A 25117-nucleotide genomic window follows, 5' to 3' on the forward strand; every position below is an offset into this window, starting at 1 on the left:
AAGAGGGCAGCTGAGGAGAGGGCTAAGGCAGAAGAAGAGAAGAGGGCGGCTGAGGAAAGGGCTAGATTAGAAGCAGAGAAATTAAAGGAAAAACAAAAGATGGAAGAACAGAAAATACAGGATAAGCAGGTAAAAGATAAGAAAGTGCAAGAGGAAAAACCCCAAGCAGTAAGAAAACAGGTACAGTAAACATTTTGCACCAAACTAAGACACCTGTTGTTTGTGAGAAATGTAATGCAAGAAAAAAAAGATTGATTTGGAATTTCCTCACAGATCTGAAATGACTAGTCACTGAAATGACTAATACTTGTGCTCTCACTCTCTCTTTTTAAAATTAAAGCTCACCAATAATTCAGTGCATAACATCCCTGACCTCACTCTATCACTCAAAGAAAACCTTGCATGTTCAGACCTCTGCATGTTTTTTTGCCTTTTTTTCTCAGCTGCTACAAACTGCCTGGTGTGGTGACACACACGGGGTGGAGGCAAACACAGTTTGGCACAAAATATTATGAGCACCTGGTAAAGCTGTGTGAGGAATGTTGTGTGTTAAATGCAATCACAAGAGAGGGCTCTCTGCTGGGACGTGTGAGCATGATACCATGCGAGGGAGAAAGGCCCAGATGTGGGAAATGGGAGAAGGTTGAGAGGGTGGAGAATTTGGAGAGGGCGGAGGGAGCACGGTGGCACACGGAGATGTGGGCACAGCAGTGTGTGATGGAGCTGTAGCTGCACCCAGGACTGGTACACGAGCACAGTGGAAAAGTGAAAGTGCAAAGAGGTGTGATGTTTTCACATTAAAAAAGTTATTATTGAAAATCCAAAAACGAAGGAGGAAGAAAAGGAGGTTAGAGTGGAAGCTAAAAGGGAAAAGTTACCAGAAGAGAAGCTCCAACCTACCTCCAGAAAAGATCAGGTAACTCATAAACCATTAGTTTAAATGTGGTAAGGGAAACTTGAGATAAGAAAACAAGTAAGACAGCTATAACCGAAAGTTTCTTCTTCAGCAAAGTGCTTAAGCGTGTGCTTCAGTTCAAGAATGTGTGTAATCCTGCTGAAATAAATAGGGATGAAACTACTTATTTAAGTGCTTAAATTAAGTTAATGCTTAAATATTTTGTTCTTTTGGGGCTTTAGAACCAATTCCTGTTTGTCTTAAAACAAATATTTCAGGAAACTCGGTTTGGTCAATTATACAAGGATGGTTTGCACCCTAGGGATGAATTTTTCAGGACAGTATCAACTAATCATCCTTCCTTGGTTTCCTCTCACTTTACTGTGAACTTTTTCCCTATGAATGAAACCTACTCTTACAATAATAATATAATAATAATCATCTAGGCCTTTGACCGCCTGCCTTAACTAATGATTTCCTCCAAAACTGCAATACCCTGTTATATAAACAGCATACCCAAGATTCTTCTTTTGTTTTAAAGAGCAAATCTACAAAATTTACTGCATTGCATTCCTACTGTAAACACAGGAGCTGGTGCCATGATGTTTTACTGTATGGTAAGTAAATAAGATTTGGGGACCATCTACTCTTCAGGTTACAGCTGGACACAGGGAGCCACATTTGGTGCTGTGTAGCAACTGTGGTTTTGATGCAACAGAGCAGGTCTCAAAATCCCTCCAATTCTAATTTGACATTGAGAATGGTCAGGGCCTTAGAGGCTTGGACTCACTTGTGTTTAAAGGGAGGCCCACCCCAAAGATCAGTTTGCTGCTCACCCAGCTGCATGGGAGCATTGAAGTTGAAGAGGGTCAGCTCCAGTCCTTAGGTGGTGGACCAATTCAGAACATGCTGGAGATGCTTAGCTCACCCTCAGAGAGTGATGAAGGCAAATCACGTTATAAGATTTTATGTCCAGTTGCCTGGCTTGATTATCCAAGGTATGTTTTGAGACATTGGCAATACCAGAATAAATTATTCTTGTAAGGGGAAGTATTAAATGAGACCTAATGGAGATCTTCAGAATAGTGCACTAGAAAAAGTAGACAATCACTTTAAATTAACCCAATTTAGAGGTAAGAACTGCACAAAAAAGTAATAAATGGATTACATTAAGAGTTCAAAAGACAGAATCATCTTCCAATATTCACTTATGTCTTTGAATATTACAAGTAAATGTGAAAAGGAGTGTGTAACTGAACACAAACTTTGATTTTGGAGGGGAACTTGAGACACAGTTGTCCTGCTTGTGTTTATGGGGAGCTTGGTCAACTCTCACTGGAGCTCTTGTCATGCTTTTAAACCCTACCCACTGGCTAGGTTATTCCAGGAAATTGGTAAGACTTATAAAAATTACTTGTGATTTTAATGTTTCCATCTTTGGATGCTCAAGCTGAGACAATGTAATAGAATCCCATTTTTACTGCAATGCTGAATAGCCATCCAGTGAAAGGTAAATCTTTTGCAAGTGTATCTATCATGCTGAGCATTCAAACTGTTTTGAAAATCCTGATTGTTGCTTCCTAGCTTGTGAAAAAAAATTGACAAACTTGGACTCCAAAGCAAGGCAAGATCAGGCTCCCATTTCCACTCCTTCCTCCCTTTCAAGAACATACAAATTCAATGAGATCTATTTCTGAGCATACATGCAGTTAAGAGGAAAGCAGTTTCCATGAACAGGATCCTGAAGCAATACAGTCTATCTACATAATCAGATTTTGCTTTTGCAGTCGTGCAATAAAAGCACATGTTCTTTCTTTATGTGATCAAAACCTGGCCCTTGAAATTCAGGTTTTGATCAAATTGGCAAGCAAAATTTGTCTCATTTTCTGCACTGTTGCACAATTTTTGCTTCTTGAAAGTGACTTGAAAAGTTCATAAGAAAAAGCTTTCTCATGATGTGAGACTCCTGGTATTTCCTGCTTCCAGTTTGTGCTGCAACAGTTGCTTTTCCCATGGTATTTGGGTGTAGTAGTTGGCTCTACATGGAAGCTCTAGACCCAGATGCCCACAGCTTTTAACTCACCAAGTAACTGAGCTGAAATAAGGAATGAAATTTGGCAGATGACCCCAACCTCAGTAACAGATTCGCCTCAATCTGAAGGTGTTCAAACTCAAGATTTAGAAATCTCAGCTCTCAAATAGTAGCATAAAACCATAACTGAAAAGAAGCAATGTAGAGAAAGATTAAAATATAAATGCATTAAGCTGGAAATTCACTAAACATGCCTTTGTCATATTCTATATTGATATCAAGATTTGTGAGAGCACGTGAACTGTTTCAATTCAGGTAATATCATGTCTGCTCCAAGTGGGGTCAGTGTAGTCATTTTTACTGAATTCAGCAGAATCAAATTAGTTTGTAATTTAGGGAAGCAGTGAGACAAGGGGAAGAACTTTTTCTGTTGCCTGCCTTTGGAATAGGATGCAAGTTTCTTCTTCTGTGCTAATCAATCTCTATTTTGGCATTAAAATTAGTAGGAGAAGGATTGGGCCCAAAAACTGTGAAATGTTTCTGTAATATCCTGGTTTACCATCTTTTTGAGTAAAGAGGCCAAGCTGTGTTAATGATTTTCTCAAATGCAGACACATTATCATAAATCCTAGTGGCTTCTGAAATACTAGTTCCTAACCTATTAATTTTCAAACTATATTGTTTTAATATTAGTTTTCTCAGGGATTTCAATTAAGATGTAAGAGATATGACCCTCCCCAGTGGACCTGGATACATCAGGCAGCTGGAAGTGTTGGCTTTTTAATAAGACTTGGAAAAGTCTTGATGAAAATCTCAGCCAAGGAAATCCTATGCTCTAAAAATCCCAACACAGACATCCTGGCATGAGAAATTTTGCAACAATCAACACAGCCGGTTTCAGTATCACGCTGTCCGGGACTGAAGGGTTGGAAGATTGCTAACAGGCAGCAGAATTTTTTTTTTCGTGAACATGATCACTAGCTACAGTCTTACTCAGATTTGGGAACACCCAAAAGATGTTACTGTCTGATGGCATTCATTAGGATCAATGAATAGCCCTGGTTGTCTCAGCTCCTAGAAAACAGTAAATCATTCCTTGAGGCTGCTGGTAATAAAGGTCTCGCTTGTAGCAGTTACAGCATCATGGCCAAAGAATGCACGGTCATGGAAGCTGAACTTCCCTCCTGTCTGTCAGGGTGCTTCTGCCAGGTCATGGCTAAAGCCTGTTGGCAGGAGAGGGTGGGAAAAGTCTGCACTGCTGCTGCCTGCTCCCAGGACAGAGCAAATGCCTCTGTGAGTTGTGCCCAACCTCCCCCACTGGTGGCAAATTTGCTGGAGTAGTTTGACTATCCCATACTCACTTACAGTGTGTGCCACCATGGTATTGTCCAGCATATCGGTTTCTGTGAGCAAGCAAACTGGCCTCAGGTTCAGTCAGAGACTGACTTTGGGACTTCACTCAGCAACAGCCTAATTCAATGCCTTAGGAGGATCTTTGAAGACTCTGAGCTCATCCTTTGTTGATAAAGACATTACAACTCCAGAAGTCATTCTTCAATCACCAAGGATAGAAATTTCATTTGATTTGAGAGTGAGGGTGTATGTTAGTTTTTTATTTCAAGGTGCAGCTTAGGACACCATAAAAGCAGATGCGTTGCAGACAGAACTGTTATAGAAATTCTTTTTCTTTCTAGTTAGCAAATGGGATGGCAACAGGCCAGGCTCCCAAAGGACAAAAGTATTTATATTCTAAAGGTTTCCATTTGAATTCTTCACAGGAGGTATTTCTTGCTTGCCAACTAGAATATTCTGCCAACATAGTAGAACTGGGGAAAGAAAATAAATGTTTTGGAGGTACACGTTTCATCTGCTGCTGTTGAAAGTCTATTTTGGTTGGTAGTCTTAGCTGAGTGAGAATCTTTCTACCTGAGAATAAAGAACTTAAATCAGTCCACTTTCTCCTCTTATCAGCATCTAACCATGACTCAGCATGCTGATATCAGGTCATCTGAGGTATTGATAAATACTTCAAACTCATAACTCTGAAGGAATACTGGAGAATGAAATCCACGCACTAATGGATTACTTGATTACTATTAAGAATTCTAGAACAAAGCTTTGGAAGGATAAAGGGAACTTTTAGTTTAGCATTTTCTGCAGTGTTTGCTTCTTCATAGGGTTAAATATTCATGTCTGATAACACTACCCATGACTAGCTCCTGGTAGGATTTGCTTTTTGTCAGAGTAAGTTTTAGTCTTATACAAAGAGAATTTTGTGTTTTGGCCATTATTCTTGCAATACTGAAGACGTGCTGTGACACTGAAAAGTGTGAACTTTGTCAAGCAAACTTGACAATCAGTGGAGTCACGTGTTGTTTATATTGCACCAATGCCCTAAACCTTGTACCAAGAATATATCCACAAGCTTAGTCCCAAACCCAGAATCTTAAGAGGCAACAGGTCAGTGGTGTTGAAGCGGGAGGGAAAAGAGTCGGGATGTAGATGCAGAATGAATTAGTGAGGTAGCATAGTCCCATGGCTTCAACAAATACTTTCACAGAATGTTATTCAAGATGCTTTGATCACTCAGGAGAGTGATGGTTGATCACAGTTTAGAGCTTTCCAGACTGCTTCTGCCATGAAGCACATGAACATTTTGAAGAGAGTTCCCATTAATACTAAGAAATCTGTGTTTCTCTGCTGTTAATTAGAATGTCTCATTGTGACTTCTTTTTTGTTTTTTGTTTCTTGTGTTTTGTTCTGTGATTTATGGTACCTCCTGAACAGGTAAAAGATGACAAAGATAAAGGAAAAGCACCCAAAGAGGAAATGAAAAGCATCTGGGATCATAAGAAGGGTGTTCCTGAACAAAAGACACAGAACGGAGAACGTGAAGTCACTGCCCCAAAACTTAAATCTACTGAGAATGCTTTTGGGTAAGTTTCGAGCAAGAATTGAGCTTGCTTGTGTTATAGCAGAGCAGAGGCCATCTCTGGGTCTCTGCTTAATAGCCTTATAACAGCTGAGTAGTGGAATTGTGTGGGAAAAATCAGTAGAGGCTCAGGCATTCATTTGGTTTAGGTATATGGTTTCTAACAACTACTCCCATGTTATTGCAGTAACAAAATGAAGTACAGAAAGCAGATTTCAATAGCCTTGCTCCCGCAGTAGAGAAAAATGTCTTACTTTCACTTTGCTGTGGGTTTCCTTCCTCATTTATTTCTAATACCTGCACAAGGGCCAAACATGACAACCCAGATTTTGTGTTCTCTAATTTTTTTGGTCAGATCTCAACCTTTACTTTAGTAACCTATTTCCAATTACCCACCTGTTTTTAATTAGACTCTGTATAACAGAATGAAGCACAATTCAGTTGGCAACTCCTGAAAGAACTTCTCTCTTGATTTCAAGGCAAACCTTGAAATAATGGCTTCTCTAGAAAAGTGGGAGGTTTTTTCAGTTAGGTGAAAATGTTTTCATTTTTTTTTGTTTGTACAAGCTGGGCCAGAGTTTAGTTTTCATTTTTCTTTTTAAGGAAATATTTGCCTTATGGCTATATTGGGAAATTCAATGAAAGTAAGAAATTATTAGTGAATATTTTATTTAAAAGGATCCTTCCTGCCTGTTAAAAGCAGGGGACACATGAAGTAGAAATTAAGTTCTTCCTTTTAGTAGAAACCCAGGGATGAGTAGGTTAGAAATTTAATTTTTCTCCTTCTGCATCTCTCTTCCTCCTACATGGACACAGGCAAAGAAAAGGTTAAGCTCTCCAGGCACTTTGAGAAATCTGTGCATGGCACATGGTTTTTGCTATTGTATCTCCCCTTGTGATTCTTCCGGGAAAAACAAACTTTCTCAAAATAAAATGCAGTTCAAAAGACCCTGGAGACACCCTGACCTAAAGCCAAAAGACAGAGATGGAATAGCAGGAAATTGGCCTTGCTCAAAACTGTCCTGCATCATGGCTTGGGTCACATCATCAATAGCATGAGAATGATTTTCTAAAAATAATTTTGTTGTGTTTTCATTTGCTTTACTTCCTGTGGGAGATGGGCATTAGAGGCAACATGAGGATTTGAGTTTTCACTCTTTATTTTTCTATTTCTGCTTTTCTTCTACTGTTTCACAGAAGTGGGAATAAGCCTGTTGAGTAACCTTTTATCAGCTGAGTAAAAGACTTGAGTTGGCAACATCAGCAGAGGCTCCAGTGTTTGTTGGGTTGTTAGATATGAATTAGGGCTCTTGGCCTATTTTCTAATGAACTCCCTCCACAGAGTTGGGCTTTGTCTGGAACTGTCCTTTGTGGGGGTTTTTTGTTTGTTTGGTTGGTTTTTTTGGTGTTGTTGCTGGGTTTTTTTGTTTTGTTTTGTTGTTTGTTTGGGTTTTTTTAAGATGAACATATAAATTATAGTTAGAAAGAATATAACTTGACTAATTCTCAGTGGTGAGGTTTGAGAACAAAATAGGGTAGTGGAGGCTAAAGAAAAATTTTATGTTTTTGTCTACATCAGCCACTAAGAGAAGTACAGAATAAACCCCCATTTTATGGCTTTCCCTTCCCGTCTTCCCTCTCACCTGCCTCCCTCCCTATTCTCATACAGGACTGCAAAAGTCTTAAATATGATGTAACATGTTTTTTCACATTCTTCTGACATTTTTGGCTCCCACAAACCACTTCTTTCCTTCTCCTCCTTGTCTGAAAGTGGCAATCATCTTCACTTTTTAGCACCAAAGAGGTGCTTACGAAACTCGCCCTCCACTCAGCATCTCAGTGCTAATTTAGCAATATCGACAGTAGGCAACAGAGACTCCCAGCGTCCCTTGAAAACAGAGCATTTGGAAGTGGAGGAAAATAAAGAGAATTACTGCCAATTTATTGTTTGCCATTTTGGATTATGCAGAATCAGTAGGGGAAGTCCTGTGAGCAGCATGAGAATAAAATAAGCTAGAAAGTTTAAATGTCTTCTGTTGTAAAGAGGCCAAAATAATCACTTGAGGTCTCCAAATAGAAATGTTAAGACTAGATTCTGCAATTGGCTTCTATCAGTTGAAAGCTGAGAGTAGCTATTAATTTCACTGAGGCTGTCTGCACTGAAGTTACTGATGACTTCTGTGCTGATGTAGAACAGAATGGATCTTTTTAAGAGGATCTTAGCAAGTGTTGCGTTCTTCATTCTCTTAATTCTGAAGGTCGAGTATTTGTCCTTGCCGGGGAGATCATTATGGGCATCAGAAGTGATGTCTTGCATCTTTTTGGGCCCAAAGCTTGCAGGTCTTGGTGGGTTGGCAACACAGACTTCGGAGACAAGAGGCAATAAAAAAAAAGTGACGTTCCTGGGTTTGTTTGCTGTAGAGTCTACAACCTTGTAATGAAGCAGGAAAGCTTTAAGATAGCCAGGGATTTCTCATGCCCTGTGCAGCTTTTAGGTACACTGGATCCTTAGGAATACTTCGTGCCTTGTAGAGGCTCAGGGAACATTTTGGGTTCTCAGTATCTCCCCAAACTGAATCAGAGGTATTTCAGGCTGGGCAGCCACACAAAATCATACTTCAATATTGTTCTTCCCTTTGCTTTTTAATGGGCTAAATGAAATTTCACATAAAGTTTCCAACTTTTTCTCACAATACTTTAGTTAATTGCATATGTATTTTCAATTTAAAAAGGCAGGAGTTTCTTTCTGTAATTGGACTTCGCTACCTGATGCAAGTCCTTATTCATGGCCATTTATTTTAACTTGTCACTTATGATGGAGGGTGATCTTGTGATTCTACTCTCATGGTTTAAGTGATTGCAATTTAAAAAGCCACAGGACTGGATGTGCAGCAGAAAGGGTTTGTGATAATGTGATGTTAGGGAAATATAAGTTATGTACTTGTAACTCCAGGTTAGAAATTCAGGTATGAGAGTGCTGGAGGTAGACTCAGATCTCTGAGATAGTTTTTCTTTAGCTTTGCTTTGTGATGTTACATTCTTGCATGGAAAAGACTTTCTAAAACCAAGTAAATATATTGTAAAATACATGCCAGTCTTTCGTACTGAACTTGAACAGATGAATTTTGCTATTTTGCTATATTTTTTTAAGTGATAAAATTCCTAAATCATGCATGCCGTGCTAGAACCAAATTTCATCCAATTTAGTAAGATCATGTGGGGGCAGAGAACTCTGTGTTAGTAGATTTTACTATGATATTGAAACCACAGATAATTCAGCTCTGGTCCTAAAGCCTGTTTTATATGGTTAACTCCATCTGGATGTGGCATCTATCTGAATGAAGAGCACCTTCCCAGGACTGGGTGTAATTCACTGGATTGCAAATTTATATGATGTATGTTCTTCATGTTGTCATCTCTAACAGTTATTGTTGGAATGTTTGATTTATGTTGTACTCTGCAACACTCTGGTTGCATTAATGAAGTCATTAATATCCAGGTTTTTTGGATGCCAATAGTACAGAAAGTTTTTTAGAAGACTTTATTAAGTACCTTCACTTTCTGTCTTTCTGTCTCTTGTGAATAGCACACTGATACCTCTTGGGTACTTATATCCTTGTCAGCAGTAACATTAAACATATTATGGGAGCAGACATTTCTCTAAACACTGGTGTGATAGTTATTTAACAAAGCAATGCTGTTTGACTCTGTTGAAAGTATGCACTTCACCTATGCACATTCTTTAGGTTTAGGGCTTGGGTTTTTTTGCTATTCTTTCTTTCTGTCTCATATAACACAGCTGGTTGGAAAACTTCTGTTTTTATCCTGTGGAAAGTTACCATTAACAAATAATTTCCGGTTTCTTATTAAAAAACCATACTTTCCCTAGAAAACATCAGCAAAAACTCTGGTGAACCTTTCTGTTTGTATGTGCTGGGAGAGTTGAAGTGATAGGTGTTGTAGATGAGATAGGAACCTTTTTAGGTTTTTTTTTAAACACTGATGAAGCTGTAACATTCCCTCCCCTCTCTTATTTCCTTCTATTTTCCCTGAGTCAAGTAATTTGTTCTGTCCCCAAAGATGCTTGTCTTTTTCTAGAGGGTTTATAAAAAATATTTTTCTTTGAAAGCAAAGGATTCGTGCATCTTTTATTACAGAGAATATAGCATAATATTTTTGCTGTGAGGTTTTTATATGTAAATTTATCCAATTTAAAGATAGCAGAGAGGAGTTAGTTATGGCTTTCCTTTACTTTGTTTTGTGTATGAAGTGCAATATGATTTTGGAAGTGTTTATAAGCAAACTGCAGAGCAGAGTTGTGGAACTGTAACAGTTTGCTGTCTGCAATAGGGATGCTGATGAGGTATGATACCTTTTACTGAAGTTACAAGAGATGTTAATATTTCGACTTCAGTTATTGAATTCTTTAAAAATGGAGGTGGCACAAGTTCTCAGGCAGACTGGTGAAGCTCCTGTGTTCACACAAGCATGTGAGAGACTAGTTCCTCACTGGCAGCAGATGGGAGAGGTTTTCCTTGTAGTAGCCCCGCCTACTAACTCCGGATGAAAATGTTTTGGGCCTCTCATAGTTTGCTAGGAGCAAAAGGTTTTATAAGGAAATATCTTTCAGTGCCGTGTTCTCATGCTGCTGGTGAGCACATGGCAGCACAGGTGGCTCTGGACAGGATGGGAAAACACTTATTGCTTCGCCTTCCCTTTCATTTATTTCCCAGACGCTCCAATTTGAAAGGGACTGCAAATGCCGAGGAATCGAAGCCGGGGATCGAGGCCCTAAAGCGGCTAGAAGATCAACGCCGGCGTCGAGGTGAGAATGATAGTGAGGAGCTAGAGAAGTTGAAGGAGAAGCAGCAGGAGGCAGCAGCAGAGCTGGATGAACTGAAGAAAAGGAGGGAGGAGCGCCGGAAAATCCTGGAGGAAGAGGAGCAGAAGAAGAAGCAGGAGGAAGCTGAAAGAAAAGTCAGAGAAGAGGTAAATGTTAAGCATGAAGTGTTAGACGTGGGTTTTGTTCCCTGGTTACTACCATACTTCCACTGTCTTTGCACTAGTTGATAACTCTTTGTGGCATTGTCTGCAGAGACACTTTTAGGCAAAAGAAGTCAGTGGGGCTGAAAGTCACTGGGTCTTTATTTGACAAAAGGGCAGAATGAGGCCACAGGAGATTGGCTTATAGGTGAGGAAGGAGTGTGTAACAAGGAAGGCAAGACTGAACCCAAACATACAGGTATTTCTCATTCTTAGATCTGTGTTTGCTGAATGGGGAATTGATGCTGTGGCTTTGCTTTAATTGTAGCCTTTATCTGGGCCCTGCTGTTTCTTAGTGCCTGTCAGGAGATGGTCTCTTGCAAGACACCTTGATTTCAAATGCAATTAAAATTACCCCATTTTCTAACCTTCAGGTTTAATTGCAAGTATGCTGTATTTGATATCAGGTCACCACATCATATAGGTGCTCTAGGGAAGACCTGAGGTAAAACATGCAGTCATGCAGGGTAGAAAAAAATTTTACTATTCTTGCTTCAGGAAAAGCAGGGCTCTAATATATGTATTCATGAGTTGGGATTCCATCTGCAACAGTTGCAAATTTCTTATCTTCTTGGGGATGCAAAATGTTGGGGGAAGTGTTATAGCCACAGAGTTCAGAGTATCTATTTGACATTACGTAAACTGAATTACAAAGCACATGTCAAAATTCGTCTGTTGCAGAGGAGCTGGAATGCTAATTTTATATATAGTTACAATGGGCTAGATCTCATTAGGGAGATACTCCTGTCTATTTAAATATTGAGTACTCAACACATCTGTTTTCTTGTACTTCCTCTGCCAAGGGACTCTACAAATAGGATTTCCAAATCTCTGGTGCATCATTTAGGAATCCTAGTTGTTTGGAAAACAAATGGTAAATGAATAATAATTATAGAATCTGACAGCTGAGTGCCAATTCTTTTAACATATTAAACTCTTTACAACAGAACCCAATAGATGCCAAGACCCCCCTTGACCAGCAATCACAAAGATGGGGTTTGAAGGTTCTGGTTTGACTTGTAGCTAGTGAAGTAAAACTTACCTCTTTAAAGTAGTCTACCTGGACTTCAGCAAAGCCTTTGACACCGTCTCCCACAGCATACTCCTGGAAAAACTGGCAGCCCACGACTTGGACACGGGCACCCTGTGCTGGGTTAGGAACTGGTTGGAGGGCTGGGCCCAGAGAGTGCTGGTGAACGGGGCTGCATCCAGTTGGCAGCCGGTCACTAGTGGTGTCCCCAGGGATCAGTGCTGGGCACAGTCCTATTTAATGTCTTCATTGATGATCTGGATGAGGGGATTGAGTGTACCATTGGCAAATCTGAAGATGGCACCAAGCTGGGGAGGAGTGACAGTCTGCTAGAAAGCAGGAGGGCTCTGCAGAGAGACCTGGACAGGCTGGATAGATGGGCTGATTCCAACTATATGGGGCTCAACAAGGCCAATTGCCAGGTCCTGCACTTTGGACACAACAACCCCTTGCAGTGCTACAGGGTGGGGACAGAGTGGCTGGAGAGCAGCCAGGCAGAAAGCGATCTGGGGGTTCTGATTGACAGGAACATGAGCCAGCAGTGTGCCCAGGTGGCCAAGAAGGCCAATGGCATCCTGGCCTGTGTCAGGAATAGCATGGCCAGGAGGACCAGGGAAGTGATTCTGCCCCTGCACTCGGCCCTGGTTAGGCCGCATGTTAAGTACTGTGTCCAATTCTGGACCCCTCAGTTCAGGAAGGATATTGAGGTGCTGGAGTGTGTCCAAAGAACAACGAGACTGGTGAAGGGTCTGGAGCACAAGTCCTGTGATGAGAGGCTGAGGGAGCTGGGGTTGTTCAGCCTGGAGAAGAGGAGACCTCATCACTCTCTACAAATACCTGAAAGGAGGTTGTAGCCAGGTGGGGGTTGGTCTCTTCTCCCAGGCAACCAGCAGTAAGACAAGAAGGCATGGTCTTAAGCTGTGCCAGGGGAGGTTTAGGTTGGATATTAGGAAGAAATTCTTTACAGAGAGAGTGATTGGACATTGGAATGAGCTGCCCAGGGATGTGGTGGAGTCACCGTCCCTGGAGATATTTAGAAGAGACTGGATGTGGCACTTAGTGCCATGGTCTAGTAGACGAGGTGGTGTTGGGTCAAAGGTTGGACTCGATGATCTCAGAGGTCTTTACCAACCTGGTTAATTCTGTGATTCTGCGAAGGGAAAACTGTAATCATTTAATCTTCATTTTTTTGGACACCTACTGATTTTTCCTTGTGAAGCATTAACCCTGGTGCAATAAATGTCAGAGTAGATGGACAGAAGAACAGTATCAATATGATACATGAAAATACAGAGAAACTGAATTTGAGTCTAAATGTGCTTTTTTCTCTCTTTAAGTGGCACTGTATGACAATATATTTGGTGACTTTGCTGGGAGGAGACACTAAAGCAGTGCAGACTAGCTGTCTTCCTGGCACCCTCAATACTGAGATGAATTAGCACTAATGCATTTATAGATTTTGGACAGGTCACTGAACTTTTTCAACTGGCATGAAAGTCTGTTCTTAGAAAATTTGGTTTTCAGGACTCAACAGCCCTGTAATGGTGACATAGTTTCTGAAAGAAAAAGTAACCGTTCATATTTTTTAAGGAGGAAAAGAAGAGGATGAAGGAAGAAATTGAAAGAAGGAGGGCTGAAGCTGCTGAAAAACGCCAAAAGATATCAGAAGATGGTGTATCTGAAGACAAGAAGCCATTTAAATGTTTCAGTCCTAAAGGTTCATCTCTCAAGGTAACCTCCTCATTAACATCTATATGTACAAAAAAAATAATGGGATTTGTAGTCCAAACCAACAGCCAAACATCAGAGCAGTGTAGAAATACTTGTAATCAGACCTAGATAGATTTGGTAGACTTTAGACTGAAACCTTTAGCTGAAAGACTTCATTCATTGAGATGATTGAAAATTAGAGATCCTTTGTAATAATAGAGTCTAGACTGGGAGTTATCTGTTCTTGTTGATGAAAAATATCCAAAAAGGATCTTCACCTTCAAGCAAAAATTATTTGGGAAACTTAGAGCTGTATTATTGTGTTGCTTTTCAATGTTAATTTATTATAGGAGTGCCTTGTGAATTGGAGTAGAATTATAGAATTGTTTAACTTGGAAAAGTCCTATAAGATCATCCAGTCACAAATCTCCTCTCACTCCTTCCACATCCACAATTATTTTCTTCCTTGCCGCATTACTTTGTCTTTAAACATATCCAGCCTAACCATCATTAATTGAAACTGATCCATATGGGAGTTCTAGTTTATGTCTAATCCCCCTAAAGGTAACATCTAGAAGTACTGGGCTGGATTTAATTTTCTTACATAAGAAGAAAAAACCCCACCCTTCTGTTGCTGAAGAATTTCTAAATGGTGTTTTGTGGCCTATATTATATTGGAAGTGTGATGAATCAATTAAATGGCCTTTCAGCATGGAAGAGGAATCCTGGCCCCATGGAAATTATTGGGAGTTTTACTTTAGTATTCAGTCCAGTTGCTTTCTCAGCTCAAGCTCAAACTGCAGATCTATTGATTGTTTTCAACTATCTCTCCCTTTTCTCATTTTGTGTTATTAGTCATTTAAGAATCCAAACTGTTTGTCAAAAAATGCTGCTTAGTGGAAACTAGGAGAGAAAAGAACCAGGCAGGAGGTTATCAGGTAGGAGCTCATTGAACCATGAAGTGGATCTCCTTGAGATTAAGAACAGTATTTCTTGAGTGAAAAACTGCATTTGATCAAAATTACTTTTCCACTCACAGAGATCTACACTTTGATCTAATTGGGGGATTCAGGTTTCTACTGTTTTGGGTCCAGCTCTAGCAAATACAGTGTCCAAATACTGTTGAATGGACTTGCCTTTGACTTCTAAGACATATTTGAACCTGAAATACTAGGACAGAATACATGGAGCTGTAAATGAAGATTGCCGAGCTTCACGACTTCCTGTTAGATAAACCTGGTGTTGCCATTTTGGTTGCTAAAGATGATGCCAGTAACAGACACTATAAACATACAGCTTCTTTCCAGCCCTTCTGGGAGGGCTTCCTTTCCTTCTTTCATTTATTGAGATGCCTTTTATGATGTACCTTTGGAGCTTTCATTCACAGAAGGCTCGGCATAGAGGAAATTGTACTTGAAAACACAAAATAGAAACATACAGATTTTGGGGAAAGGGGGAAAAAACACTGGATTTAGCAGGAGGTTAAGGGCTTTCAGATAACTTTTGGACTGATGCTACACTATTCTACTAAGTGTATTTTTAAAGGAAAGCTGAAATTTTCCAAATGTCTTTAAGCATTCAAGGTACAATTTTTTTTTGTTATGATAATTGCTGCTGGGTTTTACGGCTTGTTAGGCAAAATTTGTTACAAAACCTGATATATGCAACTCTACACATTTTTTTTTCTCTTTCTCTGCTTCTCTCTCTGAGAAATCAGTGATACCTTATATGTAATTCCAGACTAGTGTCTGTGGGTGGCCAGTATAGATACGTAATGCTGTAGAAGTTTACACTCTAAACTGTTTCTTGGCCTTCTGTGTTTAATAGCTGAGGGGAGAATAATCTCAGCTTAATAGCCTGATGTGAAATTTGATGTCAAAATCCAGTTATTAGATGACAGTATGTTTTGTTACCTTGAGTTTGGACAGACTTCTCAGGCTGGTCTAACCTGGTTGGTACACAGCTTTCTCATTGCTTGCTATGCACTGCCCAAGTTATCTTTTGACTTGTAAAGCATCTGGCATATGTTTTCTCCCTTGATGAATGTATCATCTTGTTAGACATGTCATAAGTCATGTGAGAACCCCAAATGCATCATTGTGGGTAGGTGGTTGGAATTAATGAGAAAAGGGAGACTCAGTATAAAAATACTGTATGATACATGTGCACATTCTGACTTCTCCCGGATAACTATTTGGCAAAGCATATTTTTTTCCTTCCCTGTCCCTTATAACATTGTGATAAGTTTTTGGGAAGAAAAAGAAGTTCCTGGGAGTGGCTTATATGAGGAAAGTAGGGCATGCTGATTACCAAGTGAACTATAAGAACAAAGGAAAGAAGGGAGATAATCTGAGAAGTAGGGTGGCATATTGCCATCTTATGGTTGCTGCATGTATCCATCAGGCAAGACATGGACTAGCATGGCATGCAGACTCAGAACTGAGAGACAAAGTGGGCAACTCATGTCCATGTATTACATGGATCATGGATGCACATATAAAAATGTATGTATACAAACATGGACATGCTTACATTTAGAAAGACCTTCTGTGATTATCTAGTCTGGCCTCTAATAAATCACAACCTACACAGTGTTGACAACTCCTGTTGTTTAAACTGTTAAATACAGTATTTCCCTTAAGCCTGAGGCACTACTTCAGCATAACACAGCATGGAGTCCTCTCAGTGATAGCATGAGGGCTGGTCCTTTCTGGGGAGAGAATGAAGAGAAAGCATGCAAAGTAAATGCAGACCAAGTTCATCACTAGCTCAGGGACAGAAGCAGCTTGGATTTCTCAGGACTGTGTGGAGTCTCTGTGGGCAGCAATAGCACTAAATGTCTGCTCAACCTTTGCCCTTTATGTTGTTATTTTTTTAAATAAGGACGAAGACTAGAACAACCTCTGCTGCTCTCCCATCTGGTTCCAGCTCACACTTTCCTTAGTTTAGCTCATGCAAAGGGTGCTGCACTCGAGGAATGAGACTTCCTGAATAAACTTTGTCCATTTTGCTTTTTAGACAAGTTCATTCCTCACGTTTTCTTTGGGAAGGAGGGTTACTGACTTCTTGCATAACTATTCTGTAGGTTAATCAGGAGAGAACAGGATATTTCAAAACTAAGTCTCCTCTTGGGGGTGAACTCTACCTCTACAGAAATGCAAAAGCAGTTATGTATTGAGGGGAGGAAGCAATGACAGGAGGCTGGGAAACACAGGCTAATGTGGGAGCCAGCACTGTCTGCAAGGCAGTGCTGACAGCTAAGCCAGAAGATAGACTTTTCAGAGACTTTTTTTTTTTTTTTGTCTTGTCATATCTCATTATTGCTCTCAATACCTGACAACTGGAGCAGTGACTGTAAAGAATTAGGCTCCACACAGTCAGTTCTTCCTAGATGAGCTACTCTTGGAGCAGAGGGAAAATAGAGTGGTAAGAGTATGACATTTGTGACATTTGTTTTTCCCCAATCTTTGGTGCTGATGGCAGCACTCTAATCTTCTAGGTAAACTGGAATAAATTGGTACACTCTGAACAGGTGCTGCTGACAGCAGGAAAAAGCTTAACTGTGCTTTATGAAGAAAAAGAGCATGTGAGCCACTCAGGGAGGATAAGGAGAAGCCACTCTACTCCCAAGGACTACCACACCAAATGGATTTCCACTACATTCTTCCACACGTTGGATATTAGGCAAAATTATAATACAGGGTTTTCTGTTTTCTGTGTTCATTTATTATTCCCCTTCTTCCTTGACCAATTTTTTTAGAAGAGTTTTTCTGTATATCTATTTACAAGTTTCTGCTGCATAATATCTAAATACACAGTTCAAAATTCCTAGGACTCATTTAATACATTTGTATGAAACAAGTTTTACTGGAAATATCTATAGGGTTTTGTTTCCCAAGTCTCATATTGTGCTAACTCACTCTTCATTCTGTTTCTGTTCTTGGAGCAGGTACAGATGGAAGACAGAGCACTTTGACACCCACACTTCAACTGCACTTTTCAGTTGGCAAGATATTTTTTGCACAATCAGCAAAAAAAAAGTCTATATAATATCGAATATGAATAATGCATACATGTTTTTCTGTACAACATCTTGCTTAATTTATTCCTTGCCACTTGTATGTGCTGACTTCTTTGAGTAAGGCCTTAATCAGGTGTAAGAATCCACATGGTTTTGATTTACATCCATTGGTTTCATTTCATCCGACTTTACCAGCAGAAAGGTAGATGTCCATTTAGGCATTTTGTTATCCAATCTAAGCTTCTTTGGTAGTTTAATAGAGCGAGAGCCACCCTCAGCAGACAAACAATACCAAGGCTGAGGTGAGCTCCTCTACCTCTCCACTGACTGTAGAGAGAAACAAAATGAGTAATTTTGACTAAATGCTTAACTTTCAAGTAGCTGACGTTAGGTGGGAGAGATGCAACCCATGTTCTTTCTCTCTGGTCATAATTTAACTAAGGGCTAGCAGGCTGACTTTTTTCAGAGCTTGTGTGTTCTGAAAGTATTCCTTGGTGACAAAACATAGTACAAGCTATTTAAGAAAAGCCTTTTAAAATGAATGTAGCAAAAAGATTATTCTTAGTTTCTGGTCTCAAATTGAGAAAATATCTTGCATTTTATGCTAACCACTTTGCTTTGCCTGTTTCTCTTACAGATCTATTTCGTAATACTCTTTACTGTATGTGTCAAACATTTTAAATACTTTGCATGGAGTTTGTGTGATGTGCAGTGGATACAATCTTTAGATGTTGCTGTGCAGTCTAAATGTATTCGACCTATATGTTGAATACATGTGTGTATACTGGTTTGTTTGCTCTAGGTGTATTCAATGTCTGCTTCTGCTTCATGTATACTACATTTTGAGGAAGATGCTTTAGAACAAATTCTCATACACATGTGCAGAAAAGTTTTATCCCTCCACACAAGGCACCTGCTTCCTCAGCCAGAGTATCTTGCTGAGCTCTGAGGGTTGCTTCCTAACTCTGCTTTCCGATTTATTTTCTGTTTTGCTTCCTCATTCTCTTCTTCTGAACAATCCCTGACTTACTCCTGATACCACACCAAGTGCTCTGAGAACCACTGTTTCCAGTGGGTAAAGAATGACCCCACTTCTGTGTCTTTTTACTACAACCCCAAGAATACATGTCCCTCCTCCCTCCCATCTATGCCCTCTTCCACTAGTGCCTGCTGAAGTCTGGTTTTCCTGCCGTGCAGAAGCATTTCTCCTACCTGCACGTGAAAGACTATGAAGATTCTGTAAATTGATTATTAGGTGATTACCTTGAGTCCTAGTTCTTTGAGATAGTGCATATTATTTGTCCTTGCTACCCACCAGGGTTTCACTGATGCAGTTGTGGACAGACCAGGGAGAAACTACAGGCTCTTGCTGGTATAACTCATCATTTTGATGCATTGCTGGTTGTGACCCAGAAATCAGCATCGGGGGAAACTTCCACTATATCGTAGTAGAGGAGAGGAGATGTGTTTTGAGTTACCATCCTTGGTCTATTTAGTCACTTTAAATCCAACCATTTACTTCCTTGTTTTGTGGCAACGCCTCTGGGTGAAACTAAGCTGTAACCTGTTCCGGCAGGCAAAAGACCCGCCTGGTCTTTTGCTGCCACCTTGTGACATCAGTTCACTGAAACACTTGGGATCTATCCCAGCAAAGCCCATCTTTCCACTCAGGACTGCTTTTAGATCCCGTATTAGCAACTAAAACTGTTAACATAAATCACTGTGTAACTTATATACATATTTATATAGCGTGTATATATATATATTTAAAGATTCAGAGGTGCCTTTGAGCTGGATGGATGCTAGCTGGAGTTCCTCCAGTGAGCTTGTCTGGCAAATTTTGCAGTGAAGTGAACTGCTTGAGTTTTTGCTTGTGTGGACTTAAGAAATAAAACATTCATGCCCTTTGAAGGGGTTGCTGTGGGATTTATTGCTCTGGTACAGCCTGGATGCTAAATGCACTGAGGAGAACCATTTAAAGAGATGGCTGTCATTGCCTTATTTCAAAGGCATGAATGCCACAGCAGTCACTGTTAAAGTAAATTGAAAATAGAGAACCCTTACTGAGACTGGGGAATCTCCAGGAATCTAGCCATGCTGATTATTAGTAATTTCAATCCCTTGGAGCTGCTTACATATATTTTATTTTGAGTGAAAGTGTAGAGCCTTGGATGAGAAGTGGAGCAATGTAATGTGAAAGACTGGAGGAAGTTTGATGAAAATATTTCTTGGTCCAGAAGGCAAATAGATACACACACCCATCCACCCATTATGAAATATTTTAAAACTTTATTCACTCTTTGTTTTCAAAGTATTGAGAGATTTGACAGAAGTCATATGAGACCTTCATGATTTCTCTTCCCTGGAAACATCACAATATTTTCCTGTGCACAGAGTAGAAAATAAGGACGAAATGTAAGATATCAGTTTGTATAATAACAGCTGGAGGATATTGACTCAGCAGTGACCCTGCTTGAACACAAGCAGAGTTTAGTCTGATTGGTTTCTTGGAGTTCAAATTAAATTGTTAGTGTCCTCCAAAAACATCCTTGAGAGAGGGGATGTGGCTGACATCCAAACCTGGCTTAGTCTGATGTCTCAATTCAGTAAAACTTTATTAAATTTGCTGTATTTCTCAAGAGGTACGTAGCTTTGATGTAGATTTGGTGCACATCAACCCCTTCCATAAGATAAACTTCTTCCCTTTTCTAGTTTCTATGTTGGTCATTTATTCTTTTGTTACAAATGAGGCACTGAAGAAATGTGTAGGATGCAAACATTCATGCAGAAAATACATCCACCTTTATGAATCTGTATCATAATAGGCTGCTATCTATAAAACATTTGTGTGTGTCTGTGATGATTTCTGTTGGAATGTATCTCAGATTTTTTGACATTTAAAATGACATTCTAGCCTGGCCTTTTGCACAGGCTTTTTCTTTATTAACCTTAAACTTAAAGCTCTTCTCTCTTTCTAGATAGAGGAGAGAACAGAATTTTTGAACAAATCTGCTCAGAAGAGGTAAAGCAATGAAACAGTAAGTTCAGTTCAAATAGCAGAGTTTAGTTGAGGGGCATAATAATGTCTTTCTCTCCTTTTTTTTTTCCTACTTCCTACAGTGGTATGAAGCCCACCCAGACGACAGCAGTTGTCTCAAAGATTGACAGTAGACTTGAGCAATACACGAGTGCAATCGAGGTAAGTTAACTCCAGGTCACAATGAACATAGTTACTAATGGCTTTGAGGGCTTTAATCAGCCTATGTTTTACTGTTTAAGAATTGCAGGGATTTTTTGGTCACAAACTCTTCTTTACAGAATCACAGAATATTCTGAGTTGGAAGGGACCCACAAGGATCATCGAGTCCAGCTCTTAAGTGAATGACCCATACAGGGATCAGAACCATGACCTTGGCATTATTAGCACCAGGCTCTAACCCACTGTGACTTCCAGAACAAAATGCTTCAGGCACACCTATAACCAACATTTAGATATATAGCTAAACAAAACCTCTTCCCTTTCATGCTTCTACTTACTCTGTTTTGTAAGCTTGGAGCAGCTGTTGAAGGACTCAAAATCCTGAGTGAAAATTGCATCCTCTTCTTGCCTGATGAGAGAATTACGAGCACAGAGCTGATAGCCATCCTGACCAAAGCTGACTTAGCAGCTTATTTAGAAGAACAGGGAACTGGGTCTGTGTTGCTCACTGCCACTTCAGAGTGACATTCCTTGGCAAAGACACACACCATGGTGAACAAGGGAGTTAAGAAGGGACAAAGGAAAAACAGAATCACATTAAAATGCAGAATTTGACCCCAGCTGATTTTGACAACTAGTGGTTAATAATGTGCCTAGGAACCAGAATTGAGGGCTTTTTCTTTTCGTAGTTCACGGAAAAATAGGAATTTGATTTTTTTGTTGTTGTTGTTCTGAGGTTTCTTAGCTGTTTTTATATTTCAGTGAGTACAGGCAATCTGAAAGCTACTAGTTAATATAGCAGGCTGACTGGACTGGGTTGTTAAGTGTCATGGGAATAGAACAGTATACAAAAGGATATGATATTGGTAGCTGTGACAAAGGTCACACTGTGACACTTCTTCCTTCCCTGCTGGATATTTTTTTTCTCCTCTCCTCTGCATATAGAGTCTAAACATGATATTCCACTAAGGTTTTAATTGGTTGGGCTTTATTATCATTCAATGTAAAGGAAACTTTAGTCATCTAAGATCAATTAATAGGCTCCTTTTCCATGACTGCTGCCTGTTTAACCTTTCTGCTAGAAAGCCTATCAGCTGGAGAGTTTTATACTGTGTGTCTGTTCCCAATGAAAAAAACACACAGATGAAAGGGTGAAGGCTCGGGCTTGCCTCCAGCACTTAGGTCAAGTTGAAGGTAGCTCAAACTCCTCCATCAGAGACGAATGCCAGCACTGCACCCAGTAGTCCCCATATCATCAAAACAGGGGCATAGAACTTCCGTCATCCTGCTTCACTCTGTGCCTTTTCTGAATTATATTAGGTTCTCCAGTATTTTCAGTAGGGCTCTGCTCCATTTAGATGTTGAAAAGCACAGCTCTACAACCAGAGGAAGGCAAGGTATACAGTTCCCATCAGACTTGAAATATTTCCTTTGCTGAGTTTTTAATTTTCCCAAAATCTACCAAATCTGACTTGCTTTGCAACTAGAGGCAAAGCCTCAGCTCCTACAGGTTCTTATTCTCATCAAATCTTTGATATGTAAAATGTACAAGAACTTTGAAAAGAAGAAAGAGAAAGAATTTGGTACAGTGTTTTATGCAAAAGGCACATTCCCCAAAAAAATAAAACAAAAAAAACCCAAACCAAAAAATCCCCACCCCAGTTCTCTGCTCTTTAAAGAACACCCTATTCCAAATATACCGCAAGTGCTGAAATTTACCCCTAAAATCCTGTGTTGTGAGGTTAAGTTGTCTGGGACAGATGGAGCAGACTTTGACACTGAATGACAGAGCAGCCTTTTTTCCCTGCCTCTGAATAAGGATTTCCTTAGCTGTATCCCTAAAAGAGCCAGGCTTACAGGATTTTGGTGCTAAGGTTTGAAAGAGGACAAATGAAAACCTTGGAGCAGTTCTGTGCAGAGCTATGGTTTGCCATGAATTTTAGAAAGGAATGAAAAAATCTCAGGGATTGCAATTCTCTCAGTTAGTTGTGCCAAGGGTGCTACTGTGAATCAAAAAGGGAAGAGAGTCTCAGTAGCACTTTTGGAACTGAGTGCTCCTTTTCATCTTTGTGTGAGCAGTGCTAGAACCACTTGCAGCTGCTGCATTCTCCAGCACTGCCCCAAAGTCAAACTTCCCTGCATCTCCAGCTCTTAATGCCAAACACCAACCGGCCTCAATTCTTCTCCAGGGCACAAAGGCTTCGAGACCAGCTAAGCCAGCAGCTTCTGACCTTCATGTTCCAGCTGAGGGTGTCCGTAATATCAAGAGTATGTGGGAGAAAGGGAATGTTTTTTCATCACCCTCTGGGACAGGAACACCAAATAAGGTTTGTGTTTCATTTAACATAATGACTATAAAGAATTATGCTCCAGGCCTGACCTTGCCATTCATGTTCCTGTGAGTAAGCATGTCTGCTCCTGTTGACATCACTGGTGAAGAATATCCCAAAGGATCCTGAGGACCTCAGAAATCTGCCAAATTTGTGGCTGCAATATTGAGCATAATGTAAGAATTTAGTAACCTACTGAGCTGAGTTATGAGACATTCCAGAGCCACTTCAGATGTCTTAGACAGATATATCTGGGTAGTTCAAGCAGAGTACAAACAAATTCTTTGTGTTGGGAAAAGTTCTTTCGGGGGTCAGAGAAGGATTAAATAGGCAAGATAGTGATGATGTTTTATAGATAATGCATAGAAGTATTTGTGAGACCTCTATCTTTTCTATGTAAAATCTGAAGGCAAGATTTTCTTTCTATAAATTGATATGAGCTGATGAGCATTCCTCATAGCCAAAAAATTGAGCCATGGATTGAAGGGGATAGTTACAGATAGTAATTAAATTTTAGTAATTCGTTGGAATCTTTTAAAGATTGATTTTAGTGTTTTAAATTTTAGGCCTCTTAGCTCCTCTATTGTGTGGTTTTCTGGAAAAATATTAGTGTAACAAAACAAAAAATGTGGACTTAGAATGGTGTCTCTTCTTCTATTAAGCTAAAGATTCTTTCTCCTTGGAGTTCAGGCTCATGACAGAAAGAGCATGTTTATGTCTAACATTTATTCCTGGGTTAGCAGGAGTGGAAATGATTTTGTCAGTCCACATTTATCATTACTGAAAACTAGAGGGTAGCAGTCCTGTTGTAGCTCATACACACTCTGGTAACAGGCTCAGTGAGGACCTCTGTATTAAACTCAGGTTTGGCTTTGCTTTTCAATCTAAACCAGAAAAACAGAGCAAAAGCTATTCTTAAAGTTTTCTGATTAGATTTTATTATTTTGCAGGAAACTGCTGGACTGAAGGTGGGTGTCTCCAGTCGAATAAACGAGTGGTTAACCAAGACCCCAGAGAGCAACAAATCACCTGCTCCAAAACCTTCTGTAAGTAAACTTGCAACAACTACTTCTTCAGCAGGTGGGTTCTTTCCGTGGGCAGAGGTGGTGACAGCGCTTCCTCGACCAGCTGGTGGTCTTTGAAGGAACCTTGCTTCCTCTTGGAAGCTCACAGAGGCCCCCTGGCTGCTGACTGAGAAAAGGGGGAGATCAAAGAGGGCAATTCTCACCTTAAAAGCTCATGGATGCTCTGAAAAGGCAAGTGCTCAGAAAAGCACTTCTGCCCTTCTCTGGGAGAGAAAGACATTAATTTACTACCTGTGAAAGGCTTACCACTAATTTAGAACTTACCAGCCATAGAGCCTAGATGAAACCTGTAAAAATTTTCCAAGTATATTTTAAAACAAAGTGAAATAATTTAATTCTTTATGAGCCTAAATATAATTTCTAATGAATGCCCTTTAGCATGCCTATTACTTCAGCAAGAATAAGAGCAGGAAATGCTTTCCAGGTAGTAAGGTGGGAGTGTGGGAAGCAGCAGTGTGGATGTGGGAAGGAGAAGAAATAGATAACTGTGGGATGGGGAAGGGTAGGGATGAGGAACTGGAGCTGTAAATATCCGTATTGGAGAAAGGGTATCAGTCATGGTGTTAATGGTTAAACTTTAGGATTCTATTAAAGAACTTGTTTCTTTTCATATTCTTGTGTAGTGTTTTTCTGCCAATCCACTCGCCCTTTATAAAAGGTGCAGCATGAAAAACTCTTTCTCAATTCATGCTCCTATTTGTCCCAAAGAGGAGCTTGAAATTTGAAGTGTTGTCTCTAATGTCGGTATTTACTGATAGCTAAATGGAGATTGTGTCCTTATGGACACCAATATAAAATCAAAAGGAGTCATTATGGTCACAATATTTAATCAAAACTGCT

At 39.9% G+C, this 25117-nt stretch overlaps 2 protein-coding genes across 2 annotated transcripts in view; one reads left to right on the plus strand and one right to left on the minus strand.

The window, feature by feature from the left end:
• The window catches only part of LOC113975574 (aldo-keto reductase family 1 member B10-like), a 307380-nt gene that overhangs the window by 275333 nt on the left and 6930 nt on the right, over positions 1–25117 (minus strand). The window lies entirely within an intron of this gene.
• Positions 1–25117, plus strand: part of CALD1 (caldesmon 1) — a 98277-nt gene that overhangs the window by 67739 nt on the left and 5421 nt on the right. The window contains 9 exon segments of the mRNA XM_027699740.1: positions 1–180; positions 833–916; positions 5715–5863; positions 10593–10848; positions 13523–13663; positions 20642–20685; positions 20784–20862; positions 23052–23189; positions 24143–24238. The exon segment at positions 1–180 is cut by the window's left edge and continues 10 nt beyond it. Coding sequence (XP_027555541.1) covers positions 1–180; positions 833–916; positions 5715–5863; positions 10593–10848; positions 13523–13663; positions 20642–20685; positions 20784–20862; positions 23052–23189; positions 24143–24238 — 1167 coding nt within the window.

This window comes from Neopelma chrysocephalum, unplaced genomic scaffold, assembly GCF_003984885.1.
Source record: "Neopelma chrysocephalum unplaced genomic scaffold, ASM398488v2 Primary Assembly neopelma1_139, whole genome shotgun sequence".
NCBI lineage: Eukaryota > Metazoa > Chordata > Aves > Passeriformes > Pipridae > Neopelma > Neopelma chrysocephalum.